Source organism: Rhinopithecus bieti, unplaced genomic scaffold (genome assembly GCF_001698545.2).
Source record: "Rhinopithecus bieti isolate Rb0 unplaced genomic scaffold, ASM169854v2 scaffold_27006, whole genome shotgun sequence".
Classification (NCBI taxonomy): domain Eukaryota; kingdom Metazoa; phylum Chordata; class Mammalia; order Primates; family Cercopithecidae; genus Rhinopithecus; species Rhinopithecus bieti.
Window position 1 is genome coordinate 3364334 of NW_016813373.1, and position 20827 is coordinate 3385160.

Below are 20827 nucleotides of genomic sequence, written 5' to 3' on the forward strand. Positions count from 1 at the left end.
CAAAATATATATATGTAATGTGAAATAATTGTAGACTGCTAAAATTTAATATAGGAATCACAGAAAAGTCTCAATTCTTTAGTTGCTTCTATTTATCAATGTAACTCTTTAGTCTTACTCTGTTTTTTCAAAACAGAAATTAAAGAATGAATATATCACTGAAAATTGCTGGCACTGGCATTTTGGACTAATACTCTCTTGAAGAAAAATAAGCATATTCTCTTGAATCTTATCAGACAATTCTGTGATATGTCCTAGTGTAACATACATTTCAAAAAGTCTTTAGAGATGGAGTATCCTGTTTTCCTCTGCAACATTTGCTGTCTGTGGAAGGACCAGAAGTGACACTTTGATTAGCTGCATTCGTGATGCTGAGCTTTTTCCAGCAGACAGAGGAGAGGGCCTCATAAAAAGATCTAAGGTGCCTGGTAAAGCTTCTTCCAGATTATTCCAAATGAACCACATATGAAGGCCACAGGTGAAAGAGTCTAGCAAATTACGCTATTGGTATTTTCTGACTGACACTTTTCTACTGTTGGGGGAAAAATTATAAAATGTGTTTTCTTTTTTTGACACTCAGATGAGTATAGGATCAAACCAGTGGAAGAGGTCAAATACATGAAAAATGGGGCAGAAGAAGAGCAGAAAATAGCAGCCAGGAACCAAGAAAACTTGGTAAGAATTGACTTTCTCACTTAACAATGAATTTTGGTGACACCATTGTAATAAAATCTGCACTGCATGTTTTAACTGCACTTACACACTGGCACAAGATTTCTTGAAAATGCTGCAGCTATTTATAGCTTGCCTGGAAGCTGCACCATTACTCCTGTATCCTGTTTGTCTCTGAATAAGCCCTTCTTTAATCTTGATGGGGAATGCTCCAGGGAAAATATATCAAAACTATTAGTGTTTTAAAATAGCTAAATTTAAGGGAAAAATAATGAAGTAGGATTGAGGTTTGTGAGGGGAGGATTGTTTTAGTGTTGTTTTTTTTCTACTTCTTTTAACGCATATCCAAATCAGGATGAATGGTTGTTTCATTATTCTAGACATGTAATGTTGACAAAGTTGCTTTTCAAAGGAATCGAAGGTCATTTTCAAAGTAAAAGCAACTTACTTCAAGGTAAGTCTTTCTCCAAAGAGTCAGTCCTTCACATTCACAATATTAAAGGTATTGTGGGTTTTGAGTTTATGTGAGAATTGTGATGATCTGAAACAGGAAGTTAAGAATCCCTTTTTTGAGTAGGAATCAGCATACACATTTCATCTTAACATCCCATATCTATAAAAACATTTAGCTAATTATAACATAGATGGTTTCTTAAAAGTGATTACAAATTGTTAAGAATATGTATTTACTCAGTTGTATTGAAGCAAAATTGTTTATGTGGTTTATATTTTATTTTGGATTACCTGTATTTGCTTTTTTCATGATTGAGTTAAAATGTATTTTTAAGAAGCTTGCAATGTCATATAATACTTTCACTTGACTTAAACTCATTTTTTTATCATGTGCTTTGTTTTTGTTTTAATAACTTCTGCTACAGCAGAGGAATTTGGCAAAATATTAAGCAGTGCACAGGAGTGTTTAGGGCTGTCATTTTCCATTACACATTTGTGAATATTGAAGGTTGATTCTTTTCCCTAATTCTTTTCTGAACATATGATCTATAACTTGAAATACTGAAGCATCAACAAGTGAACATTTTAGATCATTTTCAAGGAATGAAAATATACCTAGATATTGAAGTTTTGCTTCATAAATGGGATTTGGATTTTAAATATCACTTAAGACACAGAGATTAATCATATCTAGAGTGATAATGTATTTTAACATTAACACTTAAATCCAGGAAAGTAGCTATGACAAAATACTAAAAGTTAATATTACCAGACTGTCTACGTCATGTTTATTTTGTTTTGAATGGATAAATCGAAGACCTGAGTATTGAAATATTAGTAGTCATTTTTCTACTTTATTTTGCTAAACAACAGAGTTTGTCCTTGCTTGATATAGTTTCAGCTTGAGTTATCAATCTCATCCTTAATAATAATATTTACGGTAGAGGCTAGAGAGCTCCTTGTAAGTAGTCTGGCAGTGGTTTCTCCTTGAATCTACTAATGTGTGTCTCTGTTTCACATGCTTATGTCTCTAGAACCAAAGAAGCAACACCTTGTATAGTTCCCAAGTTTTTTCAGTGTGCTTTCATCGTATTTAGAACCAGTATAACTTTTTTCCTTCTCTCTCAGTTTTGCAATCTTTCAACTACTTGGTGCTTGGTGTATTCTTTTTCAGCATTGTGGTCAGAAGCAGACTGAATAGAGATTTGAAAAGAGAAAATTTTTTGGTCATTCTGATTTATTTGTGGATTATCTGTGACAAGCCTTGCCCCTTTGCTCTGCCAGCCAGCCAGAGTCCAGGCTCCCAATAAAGAAGTGTGTAAAGGTCTGCATGGGGAATGGGGAGTAAATAGCTATCTTTGATCCTGAAATTTCTAGACTGTTTTCCAAAATTAAGTGACTGTTCAGTTATTTGGTAATTTGTTGTCTTTGTTAACTACTCCATCCTTTGGGGTACATAATCAAGTATTGACCATACACATCATTTGAAAAAGTACTAATAGCCTCCTAAACTTGAAGCTTAACATTGGAAGATGGATAAAATAGATTTAACAATTCTTTTTTTTTTTTTTTAAATAAAATCACTCTTTAAAATAAGTGTCAAGACGTTCTTACATTTCAAAGAATGATATTAAGATGTAGGTTAAAGTGTTTTTTTAAAGTTTATTTAAACTCAAACTGTTGCATTGAAGGGGCTCAGCAAACACAACCAAGGAAGTATGGCATGATGGTGAGGACTCAGGGTTCCAGGCTCAGCTCTGCCACTTGCTCACTGTGGGATCAAGTTCTTTATTTCTCTAAACCTCCCACCCATCACATGAGGAAAAAAACAGTGCCTCACAGTCCTGTTGTGAGTATGACTTGAGATGATAGTCATAAGCCTGAGTTCAGTGCTTAGCACATGATAAGCACCTGTAAGAGTTAGGCATCATCATACAAAACAAAAAGAAAGAATAAAGAATGTTAAAAGCAGGTTTCTTTCTTTTTTCCTTTATGTTAATTGGTAAGAGGTTTCTAAATGAATACTTATTCATTTAGTATTCATTTAGTACCTATTATGTACAAAACACTCACTAAGTTTTGAGAGACACAGAGTGCTTAAAGTCACAGTCCTCAAGGAGCTTACAGTATAATTTCATTCAGTTCAACAAATATTTGATTGCCTCTTGCAAAGAGAGTGCCTTTGCACTAGACTCTGCAGAGAAATAGATAAATAAGGAAACCACTCATCCTCAGGGTGCTTGTATTGCAGTGTACAAAGTACATACAGAATTAAAATAAGGTGAGATTGAACTTGAAGAAAGAAACACAAAGAGCTGCAGCTATTCAAAGGAGGCAGATTGCTCGTCGATTGGGGTATCAGGACCTACTTCATGAAAAAGCTGACATTTACGATGGGCCTCAAAGTATGGAATGGGGGACAAGTGCCCAAGCAGAAGTAACAGGTGGAAAACATAAGATATATTTAATAAAAAGCACATAGTCCTTTTGGTTGGGGAATGGCAGAGAAGAGGAGTAAGTGTCAGTAGGGGAGCAGTGGGAGATTAGAATCAAAACGTAGATGGGCTAATGTGTAGAGCCTTAATGTCCAACTGAGAGGCCTAAAATATGCAGTGGATTAAATGGAGGCTTTGAGTGTTCATAAACTGGGGACTGGCAGGATGGGATTATAATTCAGGAAAGTTTATGTGGCAACAGCTGGTGTAATATAGATTTGGTTGGGGAGCCAAAATGGGAGACCAGTCACAATAATTTTTTCAAGAGGCAGTGAAATCTGAACCAAGGTGTTGGCAGGGAGAGTAGAAAAGATTTGGATAAGGTTGCAAAAGTAGAAGCAACAAGATTTGACAGCTCATTAGATGTTAAAGAAGACGAGTGAATCGGGAGATAATGGTAATGCCAAGATTTAGACCTGCTGGGAAGATGATGGGTTGCCGGTGGTGAGAAGAAGTAGTGACCGTAATGATATGGTGAAATCAGCAGGAAGATTGTGTTTGAGGAAAATATAAGGTATCCATCCATTCATTATTTATTTATTCCTGTTAATCCTTAAAAAGCTCAAAGTGTAGTACACAGAAGGAAAAGTTAAGCCATGGGTCATACGACAGTGTAATAAGTGCAGTAACAGAACTTCACCTGTTACTACCAGATTCTTAGGCAGTCAGATTATTTGGGAGGCATAAAAGCACATCAGACATAAACCTCCCTTGGGAACCCACTTTCTGATAGCAGATAGCAGGCTTGTGACCTAAATTACCACAATTCAGGGTACTATGTGAAAATAGAGGTTGGTTTTGAGTAAGCAGAGCTTTAGGAACTGTAGAACATTCATGTGGAAAACTGGTGAAGAGATGGAAATGAAGGTATGCAGCTCAGCAGCATTGCTTGGGACATGTCAGCTGTTCAGAATATTTTTGTTGACTTGAATGAACAGAAGAATGAATGAATAGGCATAGTTGGGCCTATAGGTATACATTTAGATCAAGTTGATGGCTGAACACTTGATGTATTAGTCCGTTTTCATGCTGCTGTAAAGACATATCTGAGACTGGGTAATTTATAAAGTAAGAGGTTTAATTGAGTCACAGTTCTGCATGGCTGGGGAGGCCTCAGGAAACTTACAATCATGGTAGAAGGGAAAACAAACCCGTCCTTGTTCACATGTTGGCAGGAGAGAGAAGTGCATAGTGAAGGGGAGAAAAGCCCCTTATAAAACCATCAGATCTCATGAGAACTCACTCACTGTCATGAGAACGGCATGGGGGGACTGCCCCCATGATCTAATCACCTCCCATGAGGTCCTTCCCCCTACATGTGGGGATTACAATTCAAGATGAGACTTGGGTGGGGACACAGAGCCAGTGTCTTGAATATAAATGGGGCAGCCAAAAGGAAGAAAAGAGACAATGGTCAAAGAAAGCCTCTTGAGACTCCAAGGTCCACTTCAAGGCCCTCCCTAGGTGATCTGTGCCCACAGGAGCCTTTGGTTTCTGTCTTGCCACTGCCCTCCTTGCTCACAGCAGGCCTCATCATTGGTTCATTGTTTAAGATTCTCCTTTATTCATTCGGATTATATCCAAGTTCTTTATAGTACTCAACACAACTGTTTGGGATAACTGTGCATAATTTGCTCAATATGTGTTCCTCTTTTGGACTGTAAGCTCATGAGGCTAAGAACATTATCTTTTTGGCCTATAGTTAGGTGTGTAGCACCCGACAGTTCTTAACACTTAGTAGTTGCTCAATAATTGCTGCAGACCTCCAGTCTCTTGAGCCACTTGACATCAGGGCTATGCGATGGAGAAGATCATGCTGGTTTTCTGAGGCTGATGATAAATGATTTATGTCAGTCATTTATGTACTCACAATATGAAGATGTTCATTATTCCAATTTTCATCATTGCTTAATGTCGTATATTCCACTTTGCTTCTCTCAGACTTTAATTCCATCTTAAGGATGGTGGTGTGAAGTAGTAGCATTTGCCTTGGAGAGTATACATAGATAAATATCAGTATGGGCTCTAACTTCACCATTTCTAGCTTTATAATTTTGGCCAAATATCGAAAACTTTCAGACTTCAAGAAGTTCCTCATCTGGAACCTGGGGAATCACAAAATTATTAATTATTGACACAGGGGTCCCCAAGCCTCAGGCCCTGGACCAGTACTGGTCCGTGACCTGTTAGAAACCAGACCACACAGCAGGGGGTGAGCGGCAAGCGGGTGAGGGAGCGAAGCTTCATCTGTATTTGCATCTGCACCCTATCGCTCACATTACCACCCAAGCTCTGCCTCCTGTCAGATCAGCAGTGGCATTAGATTCTCATAGGAGAACAAACCCTATTGTGAACTGCACAAGTGAGGGATCTCGGTTGCGTGCTCCTTATGAGAATCTTAACTAATGCCTCATGATCTGGGTGGAACAGTTTCATTCCGAAGCCCCACCCCTTTGCCCCTTCACCCTGGTCTGTGAAAAAAATTATCTTCCATGAAACCAGTTCCTGGTGCCAAAAAGGTTGGGGACCGCTGTACTAAAATATTAGAAGAAATTATGTGAGAATATGTTTACAACCCAAGCAAAGGGAGGGAAAGCAAAAGCTATGAAGAAAAAGCTTTCTTTCATTACATTGAAATTAAATACTTTTGTAAAGCAGAATAGCTACAAAAGTAGTTTATAGATAGGCAAAATCCTGGGAGGAAATTTTATGATAAATAAAAGACAAAGGATTAATGTCTGGGATTTAGAAAGAACATGTAAATAATTGAGAAAAAGATAATCTGTTAGAAAAATAGATAAATGAACAGATGGTTTACAGTAGAGGGGATACTGGATGATAAGCATATGAAAATATGTTCTGTATCACTAGAACCGTGGATACCCTCTTAACCAGCTCTGCAAATCTCTCTCTGAAAGATACTGGCTGCAGCCAAAGCATGCTTGCCTGGATGGCTAGTAGGCTATTCACTAGAACACCTGTATGCATTTGCTTCCACAGTTAATTGTGTGTTCTCCAAGAGCTGGTTTGCTGGTTCCCAAACTTTTTTATACTGGTTGAATGCCATTGTAATTATGTAATTTAGTTAAATAATATGTAAGCCAATGAAACGCAAGTATGGAAAGAGCTGTTTCAGTGAAAATCAAATCGAATGCTTTGGAAAGTCTTGATGAAGGCAAATTACTAAAAGCTTGGTGTTAAATTCTGTGCTCAGATTATTTCACAAGGTCTTTACATTCCTACTTCATATAAGAAACCAAAACAGGGATCTTAGATGAGCATTAAGGATATGGTCAATGCAGGAGGTGAAGGTGCAGCCCTTGTCAGTGGTTCCTTGCTTAAAGGAGAAACCTTGTTCCTACATCAAAAAATGGGAGTGGGCTGGGTGCGGTGGCGCATGCCTATAATTCCAGCACTTTGGGAGGCCAAAGTGGGAGGATCACTTGAGGCCAGGACTTTGAGGTCATCCTGGACAACATAGCAAGACTCTGTCTCTACAAAAATAAAAGAAAAATAGAATTAGCTCTGCCTAGTGGTGCATACCAATAGTCCCAGCAACTCAGCAGGCTGAGGCAGGAGGATCACTTGAGCCCAGGAGTTCAAGGCTACAGTGAGCTCTGATCATGCCAGTGCTCTCTAGCCTGAGTGACAGAGCAAGACCCTGTCTCTAAAAAGAGGAAATGTACATTCATGTAATTTAAAATAAAATCATATGTTTAATGTATATATACATTTAACTTACTGGATTGTTTAATTACCAGTTTGGATGGTGTTGCCTAATAGGACTTTTATTGTAATCAGGGAAAGGCAGATTATGACATGATCCCAGTTTTCACCCATTAGATTGGCAAAATTTTGAAGTTTGATAATGTCAGATTTTGGCCTGATTATAGGAAAATAGGCATTCAAATACTAGTGATAAACATTTTGGAGGATCGTTTAACAACATCTGTTGAAGTTTAAACATGCACACCCATAACCCAGCACTGCCACATCTTGCTGTCCACCCTAGCAGCTGCCCGTGTCCATGAGGAAGCTTGCACAAGACTTGTTCACTACAGCATTGTTTATATTAGTGAAAATTTGAAAATAACCTCCCTGTTTGTCAATACAAGAATAATACAGCTATATTATACAAGGCAGCAATTAAGAAGAATGAGTTAGAATTCTATGAGCTGTCATCGAAAAATTGTGCAGATTGTGGAATGGATGTGTATACTATGATGTCATTTAAGGTTTTATTAAATAAAATAAAACAGAACAGCAACACTGTATTTTCTGTGGGTACCCATATATGTATAGGTATTCATAGATTAAAAACTGGGTGGATGTATCCCAAATGACTAACAGTGGATACCTGAGTTGATGGGGAACCTAAGAATGTAAAGGTTCAGTTTCCTGCTCTGCAAAATGGGGAGAATAATTGGAGCCACTTTAGTGGGAAGTTATGAAAATTAAATAAGATATACCTGTAACCTCGTTGAACACTTCCTGGCATAGAAAATGCCATTCTTGGCTATTTTCATGTTACTTTTATTAGTGGAGTTGGGTCCGGTGGGAATGGATTAGAAGAATTGCATGTGGTAGTTAAAGGGCGTTTTTATCCTTAAACTTAAGGTTTTTAATTTTTTCAAGAAAATATGAGTATATTATCTGTGTGATTTAGAATTGATTTTAAAAGGGAGATAACAATAATAAAATCCAATATTGACTACTTGGGAATCTGCAAGTAGAATTATGACATTTTCTCCTTATCTTATATATCCTCAGTTTTTAGTCCTCTGTGAAGTCTGATGAACAGATTAGGACTGTTAGAACACAATTAGAAGGAAACTCGAGAATCATCGGGCTTTGCTTTATGTAGGTTACCAGTTTTGCATATAAATGATTTAAAAGTTTATTACCCTAGACTTGGCAGTATTCAGATTCCTTGGCCTTTCTAAAGTAAGTATTTTGACAGATAAAGGACATTCCCATTTTAGTTTCTAAGTGTTCCTTCTTACTGTACAATAAAACATCATTTAAGGAAAATATTAAGGACATTAAATAAGGAAAATTATTTCTTTAACTAACATTTGTCATTCTCAGCCCATATTCCCTTAAGAATATTAAGCCATTTGATGATGGATTTTTGTTTGTTTGTTTGTTTGATTGTATTTCCTAGCTTTACATATATTACATTAGTTTTGGTTTGTTCGTTTGTTTGTTTTGAGTCTCACTCTCATCCCCCAGGCCGGAGTACAATGGCATGATCTCAGCTTACTGCAACCTCCGCCTCCCAGGTTTAAGCAGTTCTCCTGCCCCAGCCTCCTGAGTAGCTGGTATTATAGGCGCCAGCAACCATGTCCGGCTAATTTTTATATTTTTAGTAGAGATAGGGTTTCACTGTGTTGGCCAGGCTGGTCTTGAACTCTTGGCTTCAAGTGATCCACCTACCTTGGTTTCCCAAAGTGCTGGGATTACAGACATGAGCCACCACGCCCAGGCTACATTGGTTTTTGATTCACTGTTTCTGGGTATCTTTGTATAAATGAAAAGATTATTTTATCTTTGATGACATATAACATGGTTGGTTGAACTTTTGATTTCAGTCTTATCTATAGAGTTGAGGACTAATTTGAAACACCCGTTCACAGTCATCAATTCCTGAAAACAATTATATGACAAAATTAAAACAAACAAAACAGGATGTTTTAATGTGCGTTAGCAGAAAAGGAGAGTGAAATCAAGTTTTAGGCATGACTACGTTCCCCACTACCTATGGAGCTTATGAGAGCTTCCTTACCTATCTCTAGTGCATTGAATTTCCAATACATATCAGGATATCTTTACTGGATTAGTCCATTTTCACGCCGCTGACAAAGACATACCCAATACTGGGCAATTTACATAAGACAGAGGTTTAATTGGACTTACAGTTCCACGTGGATGGGGAAGCTCACAATCATGGCAGAAGGCAAGGAGGAGCAAGTCCCATCTTACACGCATGGCAGCAGGCAAAGAGAGAATGAGGAAGACGCAAAAGCAGAAGTCCTTGATAAAACCATCAGATCTCATGAGACTTATTCACTACCACAAGAACAGTATGGGGGAAACTGCCCCCACGATTCAATTATCTTCCACTAGGTCCCTCCCACAACACATGGGAGTTATGAGAGTACAATTCAAAGTGAGATTTTGGTGGGAACACAGAGCCACACCATATTAACATCCAGCTGCAGAAATGAAGACTTGGAAATTAGGAGGCATCCCTGATCAGATGAAATGCTTCAGAAGCTCATGTGAGCTCTTCGGAGCAGTGGCATCCAGTTGGTGAAAACTGGGAAGTGGCCCTGATCCACAGAATAAGCTGTGGTTGAAGCAGTCCCCTGTAAGGGGGCTTGTGTTTTCCAAAGCATTTGATTGATTGGCAGCCTGAAATATAAACCAGAGGATATTCTGTAATTCACTCATTCACTGTAGGTCAGTAGGAATGCCAAGAGCTCAAGATCACAGTCGTCATATTACTCTATTTGTTAGAATATAACTTGTGAGGAATAAAAGGCATGTGAATGAATGTTATAAACTTTCAATCACTAACAAAATGTTTGTTATAATAATATACATTCCCCTGTAGATGTTCTCATATTTAGGAACCCTCTACAAGTCCATTTGAACTCTTTAATAAGTACTATGTTTACTTTTCCTATGACTCTGTAGAGCAGCTAATATAGCAGCAAACTGACTTTTGTGTGTAAATGTTGTTCCTGATGACCTTAGAGATGACTATTTACCTTTGAGTTCTCACTCTCAAATGCAAGGTCAAGTAATTATTTTTAGAGACCAACTAATGCAAAAGACCATGATTTGAATAGCCCCAATTTCCCAAGCCACTTGTACATTTCTAGCACTTTTGAGAATAAAGTAAAGGAAACCGACAAGAGTGAAACTGATATTAATAGACAAAGTGTCAAGCTATATGAAGTACTACTTCTCTTCTCACCTCTCTCCTTCTAGGGACAGATTGGATTTGGGCACAGGCTGAGGCTGGGATGCATTATAAGAGAGAGTTCTAGACTTGAGGGAAGTACTTCATAGTTTGGGGGACCTCTAGAGGACTGAGGTGTTCCCCAAACTAAAGTGAAGATAGATGGTGATTCTAGGTATCTGATTTAAATAAGATATACCTTTCTAGACAGCTTAATAAATGCCATTTTAAAGCATCAGATTCATCCCCAAAGATCTCATGGTTCTAAGTCAATAGTCTCTCTCCTTATTCTCTCATGCCTATGTGATGGTGACATCAGCCTGAACTTCTTCCAGATAATTAGAGGAATAGCGTCAGGATCCCAGACACCATCTACCTGAACATTTTAGTTTCTTAAGGGAATAACCTTACTCACAGGAGTCAGTAAATGGTTTTGACAGTGTCATTCTCTCTTCTCTTTGTTGTGGCATAGAAGGTATAAGAGAGAAGAATCGTACTCCTTCATCGATCTTGGAAGACTTCCTATATCCAGCTAGCATTTTTGTGTTACTTGAACCAAGCACAGTCAAGGTCTTAGAGATTATTCTGGCACTGTGGTAATTTGATTTAGAGTAGAGCTGGAGTAGAGTTTCATTCTCTAAGGATGAGATATTTGTTAAATCAGTCTTCCAAGTTCCAAGTGTTGAACAGAAGCAAAGTTTCTGATTTGGGAATAGAATACTGGGAGAATAAAATAATGCACACAAAATTGCTTTGTAAACAAAAATCCCAACAAATTATAACGATTATTGTTATTGCTAGTTAAAAGGACACCTGGCTTCATTTCTGTTCATTGCTATTTTATACTGGAAACAAAGTTAAGGCACAGCATGCTTGTGGGTGTAGGTAAGAGTTAATACCTACTTTCCTTGAAGAAAGAGTTATATCTTCATATTATACTTCAATCTCCTATGAGGAAAGGATGATATTAAAGTATATCTCAACTTAACATACACAGAAATTAATGATTCCCATGGTTTTTGAAGCAACTACATAACTGCAATCCTGTTTTAAATTTTTTTTTCTCTTTTACATGCTCAATACTGAACTGACCATATTCAGTTGAACACAGTGTTAGTGTCCCAGTACAACATATCTCTTGAACCAATTTCTATTTCAGTGTACTCTCACTATCATTTAGGCATAATATAGGCACTGAAAGTGTGTAAGGATTGACAACGCACAGTTGCAAGTCTCAGGAAATTCAAGAGAAAACAGATAAACACACTGTGAATCTCTGATGGAGGTTCTTGAATGAGACCAGGGCCTCGAATGAGACCAGATTTTCATTGGCAGATGAAATTGGGAAACGGATTTCAAGCAGAAGGAATAGTGTCACCCCGGAATGGAGACGTGGCATGCATAATGAAGTGGTTTGGGAGGCTGATGGAATAATTTAGGAAGTGTTTATTTAGCTAGTTAGGTTTTGGTTTTTTTTTCCTGTCGGCACAATAATTTTTGGTTTACCAATAGTCACATTGTTTGGCCAGTTTGCAGTATTTGTAACTACAGAATAAATAGAACAGACCTCTGCTGGTCTCATTTAAAGACTGGGGTGTTGATAATGACTTCCCTTTTCCCAGCATTGTTATAAAATGTGATTGCTTTTAAACATGCTTTCCTTAGATGCAGGGTGCTATCTAAAAGTGGTTGAACATATTTACTCTTGACCTCCTCCTGTCCAGTAAAGGATAGCATCTAGTTTATCCCCTGAAACTTTCCTGTTTAACTTTTGGAAATACAGCAATCATAAATAATACTTTAGATTTCTGGCCTCTTCTCCAAGAGCAGGACCCTGCTATTTAAGTAGAAAATGGAAAGAAGCTGTCTTCAAAGCGTGATCCTGTCTGATCTACATGGTCATTTTAGATACAGGATTTATTTATCTCACTAAAACATGAGCATGTTTTATATGCAAGTGGCCCCATTGTGACACCCGAATAGAGGGAAATGAGTAACAATTGAGAGGGCCACCTTTAAGGCTGGGCACTGTTGCTAGAGTACCCAGAACAATAACACAGTGGTGTTACTTTCTGCAGATTGTTCAGATTTCTCTCTTATTCCCTATGTGATGCTAAAAATAAAACCAGAGCATATAAGTTTCACTCATCTGTTGGCAAACTCAGTGAGGTAGCTTCACTCAAAATTAATAATTTATGCCCTGGAGGTGAGAGTATCAAAAGCAACCAATATGTTTCTAAGAGTCTGGGCTCTGGTAAGTGTTTCTTCCTTCATTTGTGAGCAAATAATAGCCAGTATTAACAGAGATACAGATTCACCAGCCTCATGATTTTATTTTAAAAGGTTTTGGTAGTTCTGAAAATGGAATTTATTCCTGTCATCCAGAAAAGATAGAAATAAATAATGAGGCATAAAAATTTCATATATCTTCCTTGGAGGGAGGAGGAATATTGTTTAGCCTGTCAACATTATAATAGGTATATGAAGGTGCCATTGTAAGTGCCTGCTTCATGTTCATAACAGGATTAATTTATTTACTCAATGCTCTGTATGATAATAGATGCCAAATTTCTTCTTTCTTTGAAAAGTAAAACAATTGATAATGAAAACAATATTTCCCAAAATGTAATGAGATGACTCAGTTTTTTGGTTCCTGTCCGAGTGTAATGGTACATAACAGAGTCTCATTTACTGGCAAACTTCTGCTTATAACTGGATAACTTGAGAGCTTGCTTAATTTTAGGCAAATACTTCTTTTAGGAATTTTACAGTTGACTGCATAAAATGAGACGGGAATCCGGTGAATGGAACTGGAATATGAGGTAGGGCTTGGTCTGAGAAACAAAGCAGAAGATTCATTATTAGCACCGGGGTCTGATATGATCAGGGTCTTCCAAATACAAGCTAGGGTTTCTTTGCTTCTCCTGAGTCTGAGATGCAACGAAACCAAAAGGAACAGGAGGGAACAACAACTGCAGACAAAGAGAACCGAGAATCTCATTCTCATGATTCACAGCGATGCTTTACTGCCCGTAATGTTTCCGCTCAAATCAAACAATCTCTGCTGGCCAGGAGATGGCCATCTAGTGAGACAAAGTAAACCACACATAGCTAATGGATTTGGTTTACTCCTGTTATTTTCTTATTTAATTGTACTTTAAATAATTGTACTTTAATTATTTAATTGTACTTTAAAAATTAACCTTTGTTTGTAAACATACTCTTGCTTGGATTACTTTAAAACATACTTTGGGAAATACAGAAGTGAATAAAAAATAAAATCAGGCATAAATCCCATAACAATCATTTATGTTTTTATGCCTAATATAAATAGAAATATAGAAATGTAACTTTTGTTTTTGAGATGGAATCTCGCTCTTGTTGCCTGGGCTGAAGTGCAGTGGCACGATCTCAGCTCACCGCAACCTCCGCCTCCCAGATTCAAATGATTCTCCTGCCTCAGCCTCCCGAGTAGCTGGGATTACAGGCATGTGCCACCATGCCTGGCTGATTTTGTATTTTTAGTACAGATAGTGTTTCTCCATGTTGGTCAGACTGGTCTCGAGCTCCCAACCTCCACTCGCCTCAGCCTCCCGAAGTGCTGGGATTACAGGCCTGAGCCACTGTGCCTGGCCAATATAATTTTTTTTTTCTAAGCAAAATGGATCTGAATTTCTTACAATGCTAAACATAATCTTACCCTATGTCTAGAAATCATGCTCCTAGGGTATTTTCCCAACTGACTGGAAAACTATAACCATGCAAAAACCTTTATGTGAATGTTGATAAGAGCTTTATTCATAATCACCAAAAACTGGAAGCAACCAAGGTGTCCTTCAGTAGATGAGTGGACAAACTGTAGTACATCCAGACAATGGACTATTACTTAGTAATAAGAAGGAATGCGCTAACAAGCCATGAAAAAACATGGGTAAGTGCATATCGCTAAGTGAGAAAAGCCAGTCTGAAAGATACACGCTGTATGATTCTACTTGCAGGATATTCTGAAATAGGCAAAACTGTAGAGATGGTAAACAAATCAGTGATTTCCAGAGATTTGTACAAAAAAGAAGGGTGTATAGGTAAAGCACAGAGGATTTTTTTTAGGATGGTGAAACTATTCTGTATGGTACTATAATGGTAGGTACATGTTACTATACATTTGTCAAAATTCTAGAGCTTTATAGCAGAGAGAGTGAAATTTAATGTACATAAATTAAAAACACAAACAAAAATGAAAGCCTGGGGATCTCAGTATAGAATGCAGACTGTGACAAAAGAATCTAACAGTATTACAAATACGTGAAATTACCTTACTGAAGGAGATTGAGGGAAAGATGCCAACCTAAGTAACTTTGGAAATCAACGAAGACGGTGAGACCAAAACTAAAAGCAACCATACATAAGCACTGTACTAACTTTTACTGTGGAGATAAGAATTAACAATTCTGAAAACACTGTGTGTACTGAACTGAAAAATTAAATATTGGCTACTGGATGCTGAAGCCAGGTTTCTCACTGTTGGAGTGGGAGGTTACAGATATTTAACAGGGGGTGGCTAGAATGATCCTGTGGCAATGGATTAGAGTTGGAGATGTCAGGATGAACTGATGCTTAGCTTAATATAGATACAGATGGAAAAATATTAATAGATATTTGTACATGCATGTGTAAATACATATGTTTATAGGCATGTATATATGTATAGATACAAGTATTTATACATGTATATATAGTTGCAAAAGTGTAGATACCTGTATATATACACTTATTTTATTGCTCTGTCAGTTGAGAGGGCCTAGAAGCAATGACACCCCAGTAGCAATAAGCATACCCCACATCCAGATCTTGTTTCTAATACCATTCTCCAATAAAAGGAACTAGGGCTTCTTGAAATGTCTGAGTCTAGGGCTGGAGAACATGTAAGAGGCTCCTGGTGCGTCTTGTAGTGTCAGAAAGTTAGGAAGTGTGCGTACACACATACGTACAATATGATGGGATATGTCAAAGGGACGTGGGAGCCTACTGAAAAGCTCCAGTGACCAAAGCTGAAATAATTTGAGCAACAAAATATGCAGTGTAGTGTTAGGTTACACTATCAATCTAGTGGAGAATACAAACTATATACTTTATTTTTTATTTTATTTATTTTTGAGATGGAGTCTCACTCTGATTTGCCCATGCTGGAGTGCAGTGGTGCAATTTTTGTTCACTGCAGCCTCGACCTCCCAGGCTTGGGTAATTCCCCCACTTCAGCCTCCTGAGTAGCTGGGACCACAGGCACATACCACCACGCCCGGCTAATTTTTTGTATGTTTTGTAAAGACAGGGTTTTGCTAGTTGTCCAGGCTGGTTTTGAACTCTTGAGCTCAAGCGGGCCACCTGCCTTGGCCTCCCCAGGTGCTGGGATGATGGGCATGAGCCAATATGCCCAGACTTACAAAGTATACACTTTATGCAGAATATAAAATAAATATCCATGAGTCCATACTGATGTAAATGATTGAATAAATACATGCAGACAAACTGATAAATCTGTGCAGAGTAATTCCATATCATTTATGTAGATAGTCTACCCTTGAGGAGGTGGAACATTACTTCTCAATTAGTAAGTGTGGATTGCGCATTATGGCTTCCTTACAAGAGTACAGTATGGACATTGGGAAAAAATGAGAACTTTACAATGGAGAAACCTGACAAACAATACCTCAGCCAGGTGATCAAAATGAACCTCAACAGTGATAAGTCATGTTGATAGCATGTACCCTTGATGTGCTGTGATGAGAATGGCATTTTATCTCTGTGGTCTTCCACCCCAAACCTTGAGGTTCAGTATAATTATGAGAAAAATGTGCTTCAGTTGAGGGACATTCTACAAAATATCTGACTGATACTCCTGAAAACTATCAGGGTCATCAGAAACAAGGAAAATCTGAGAAACTGTCACAGCCAAAAGGAATCTAAGGTGACACAGCAATTAAATGTACCATGGTGTCTATATGGGACCCTAGAACAGAAAAAGCACACTAAATAAAAAGCATAAGGGAGTGTCCTATCAATGTTACTTGATTAATTGTGACAAGTGTATTGTCTAATGTCAGATGTTAATAAACGAGAAAGCTGGGTATGGGATACATGCAAATTCTCTGTACTATCCTCACTTTTGTATAAGTCTAAAACTGTATGGTATGAAATTTGTTTAAGTATGAAAAAGGACTTGTACTGTACACACTGTGAAATGCCATTTGAATATGCCGTAATTTAATATTTAATTTGAACAATGTTCAAATTACTTTGTACTTCCAAGCATTCCGTTAGGATAAACCACTGTATGTAGGGTTATTGAGACAAAAAGGTTTTTTGATATGTATACCAAATGAGCCTCCCTCCAAAAAAGAAATCTTACATCAACTTGTCTTCCTACCGCCAAAATGTGAGCGTGCTGATTTCTTTTGACTTTTTACCACTACAGGTAATTTTATGAGTTTCAGTTGTTGTTTATAAACAACTTGTATCTTTTTGTTTCGATTTGTACTTTTTTGATTGCTATAGTAATGAGTTTGCACTTTCTAAAATGTGTTTATAAGCTAGAGGGTAAGGTCCACAAGGGTGAGATCCTTGTCTGATTTATTCAGGACCTGACAAAGAGCAGATACTAATAAATATTTGCTGAACAAATGAATATACTGTATTTCGTACATTTCCCTTTGACTAGAATCTTAAGTTTGCCTTTCATTAGAATCTAGAAAAAAAAACTAGAACTAAAGATTTTGTTAATTCTATTCTTACATATGAATATAAAACGATAAAACTGGGTATCTTCATGGAGAATTCCTAAGTAATGACCTCCTTGAACCTTACTTAGATAAGTTGACTTATCCTTTATTATGTTGCATTTGAATTTGAGCCAATATTATACCCCACAAGAATATTGCATAAGATGGAAAAAAATCATGACATTAGCTGGAATTGTTGCAGATTAAAATATTCTTCTAGAATCACTCATCCAGTCATCTATCTGTACATTTTTCCATATAGTTGGAATATAGAACTGGGTTTTTTATATAGAGAGAGAACTGGGGTTTTCTTTCAATGACTTTGAAGTATTCATTAGTTTTCCAACAGTATTGAATTAGACACATAAATACAGCTAGACAGTATAACTTCACTGGCTGCTAGATGATTTAGGTCATTCAACAGGTTTCAAACTCCTAAAGAGGAGCACCCTTCCTCAATGATGTGGACTAGGAACATCAAAATTTATACGGTTTCTACTTCAACCTCAGGGTAGCTTGTAGTCTAGTAAATGATGAGAGAATTGAGCAGGGACTAGAATCTTTAAGTGGGCATTATTGGTTTTATTATAGAAAATATTTTCATAGGTTACTTCTTAAAGTATCCATTAGTCAGAGGAGTACATTGAGATTACCTCTTAAAATAACAGTATTTTCTGAGTTGGAAGAACGGCAATTTTTTTTCTCCCTAAAGAGTGAAAGTCTTACACATCTGTGTTTTTGCAATATGGTGATATTTTGCATTGTTTAGGCAAAAATAAACATACTTGCAGGGATAAACAGAAAAAAAAAACTTTTGTTTTAAACATAGGGTTAACTATTAAAACTCCTTCATTTTATTTTTATATAAATTTTGGTTATTCTCATAATTATTCTTGGATGATTATTCTCATACCGTTGGTTTCCATGGAAAGTTGACTTTCAGTGATAACATCTTAATTGGTCATCGAATTATCATAAAATGTATATAGTGTGCTCTTCCTACTATATTTCAGTGTGACTGAATAATGATTTCCCAACTTTATCTACTAGTTTTAATTTTATTCCTTTATGTGGTGACCTCTTTTTTTGCCATCATTTAGCTTTTGTATTTGCTTGGTTTTAAGCCAATAAATCATCCATATCATCATTAAGAAATATTGGCTTGGGGTTCCGATTGTATAATCAGAAGTCATATCAAGGTTGTGATATGCACAGGATCTTAGTGATCTGATCATGAAACACACCTGTAGAATAACCTATGAGAGAAGACTGCCGGTGTTAACTGACCGCAAGGATATGAGGGTTATCTCTGGGTGGCAGAGTTATGGTAGATTATTTTTTAAAATTCTTTTCTACATTTAAAAAGGTTTGCCCCTTAGGTATTAGTTTACAACTCAGGAAAATAAAATTATACAAAAAGCATTTAAAACATAAGGATTTACAGCTGAGCAGAACAGCAGGCTTTCTGCCACATCAAAAGTCTGTTGCTTTTCTTGTTGTAATGGACATTCTGTGAGAGGAAGGAGAATGTCCAGTCACCTAATTTCCATCTCTGTGGAACATCAGTGGAAACTTCATTCTGCTGTAGATGGAGTAGTAAATTAATAATTGTAGCAATATATAATTTCAGGACTTTATAAGGTAAATACATTCACCATGTGGACAAATTACTTTGGCTTTTTAGTTCTTTAAAAGATACAGTGGAAGTACTGTTGTGAAGCTATTCCCGTTATTTAGGAAAACGGCAGTCATTTTAAAATTTTATTGTTAGAGTTAATGACAAAATGTGGAGTTAACCATATTGTCCAAGGAATGGAGTGTGTTGATCATTCTTGCCTTATTGTTGAAAGTTTTCTGAAATATATTTGCCTTCTCCTTGTTAGTAAATACAGGATTTTAAACATTAGTGAATTTTTCTTCATGATTCAGTATCTTGCCTTGCCTTAAGGTCATTGTTAAAAACACCAAAAAACTGAACGATAGAATCAGAAGCTGGGGATGTTTGACTAATTCTTTGCTAGCCTTCTGACATCCCCTAGAAAATATTTTCACACTGATTTATTTTATACTAAACCTATAGGTATTTCTGAAGCATCCTCCCATCCCCAGCATTTAATTCTCTTACTTGGGATCATTAGTGCTGAATTCTCTCTTAGCTTGGGTAGAACTTGACAGGTAATACAAACATAAATCAGGTTGTCATCTTTCTAAAACTGGTCAGGGACTAAGTTGTGTTTTGGCTATTGTTTTAAAAAATGAGAATTATTTGACAACTTTATGGCCAACTAACTCCAAGTGTATCTAATAATTTCGCAAAAACCTACTATGTTTTCTGGATAAAAATAAAAGCATCAGCTTTGGAACATAACACTTAACTATAACCTATTCATTGAGAAATAGCTCAAAATCTGAATAGAATGTTTATAGAGGTAAGGAAGGGAGAACTGAGGGAAAGAAAATGTCTCAATCCCCTTCATTCATTCATTCATTCATTCATTCACTCCCTCAACAAGTATTTATTAATCACCAGCTACCTGCCAGCTACTGTCCTTGGTTCTGGGTATTGTAAGTAATACCCATAGTCCTGTCCTTAAGGGGTTCACTGTCTAAGAAGGAGGAGGCAAGCCAGTGAGTAGGCAGTTTCCATAAAGTATGCTAATGGACCTAACAGGGAAACACATAATATTATACACACATAACCCAAACTTAGAATATCAGGGAAGCCTTCCTAATGGAGAGGTCCCCTTTATGCTCTCATTTAGCTAAACTACCTTCAGCATCAAAGCTCTGTGAAAAACAATATCGAGAAATACTATGTCCTGATGCTTCATCCTTTGTTCTTAGTAAATGATGCTCCAGTGTTGACTGGTGAGTCTTGGGAATATCCTCTGTGCCAAAAGTGTTTGTGCATTCACCAAGTAATTGTTGAGTCCTTATCAAGTGTGGCAACTATGCTTAGAACAAGGAATACAGCAGTATACAAAATAGTGTAAAACATGGTCTTTGCTTTTGTGAAATTCGTAGTCTGGAAGAAACAGGCTGGTAAAGAAGCATAAAAATAATGTATTACACACTGACTTATAAGCTCACATTAGTGTCTAAATGATAGCAGATGAGGGAACAAGTGATTATGTCTTAGAAGGTATGGGAAAGCAGAGCCTTAAGGGCTGAATAGGTATTTAAAGAAGATCAGGTGAGGAACAGCGGGAGCAGAGGCCAGGGACTTAGAAGATGAGGGTGTCCACCCAGAACTGTCCCAGATTTGGAGTGATGGGACCGGGAGTAAGGTTCAGGTTGTGAAAGACTTTGTATACTCTAACAAAATGGGACACGCTGTCCTACTGTGGTGAAGAACCTGGCTGTGAACTCAGACAAACCCAGATTTAGATACAGGCTCTGTCACTTACTAGCATGTTACCTAACCTCTCTGAGCCTGAGTTTCCTGAGTCCTCAGGAAACTGTAG

At 37.2% G+C, this 20827-nt stretch overlaps 1 protein-coding gene across 2 annotated transcripts in view; it reads left to right on the forward strand.

Moving 5' to 3' along the window:
• The window catches only part of CUNH1orf21 (chromosome unknown C1orf21 homolog), a 253360-nt gene that overhangs the window by 129743 nt on the left and 102790 nt on the right, over positions 1 to 20827 (forward strand). For both annotated transcript variants that reach the window (XM_017848108.1, XM_017848107.1), the window contains exon 3: positions 581 to 675. In XM_017848108.1, coding sequence (XP_017703597.1) covers positions 581 to 675 — 95 coding nt within the window. The remainder of the gene's footprint in view (positions 1 to 580; positions 676 to 20827) is intronic.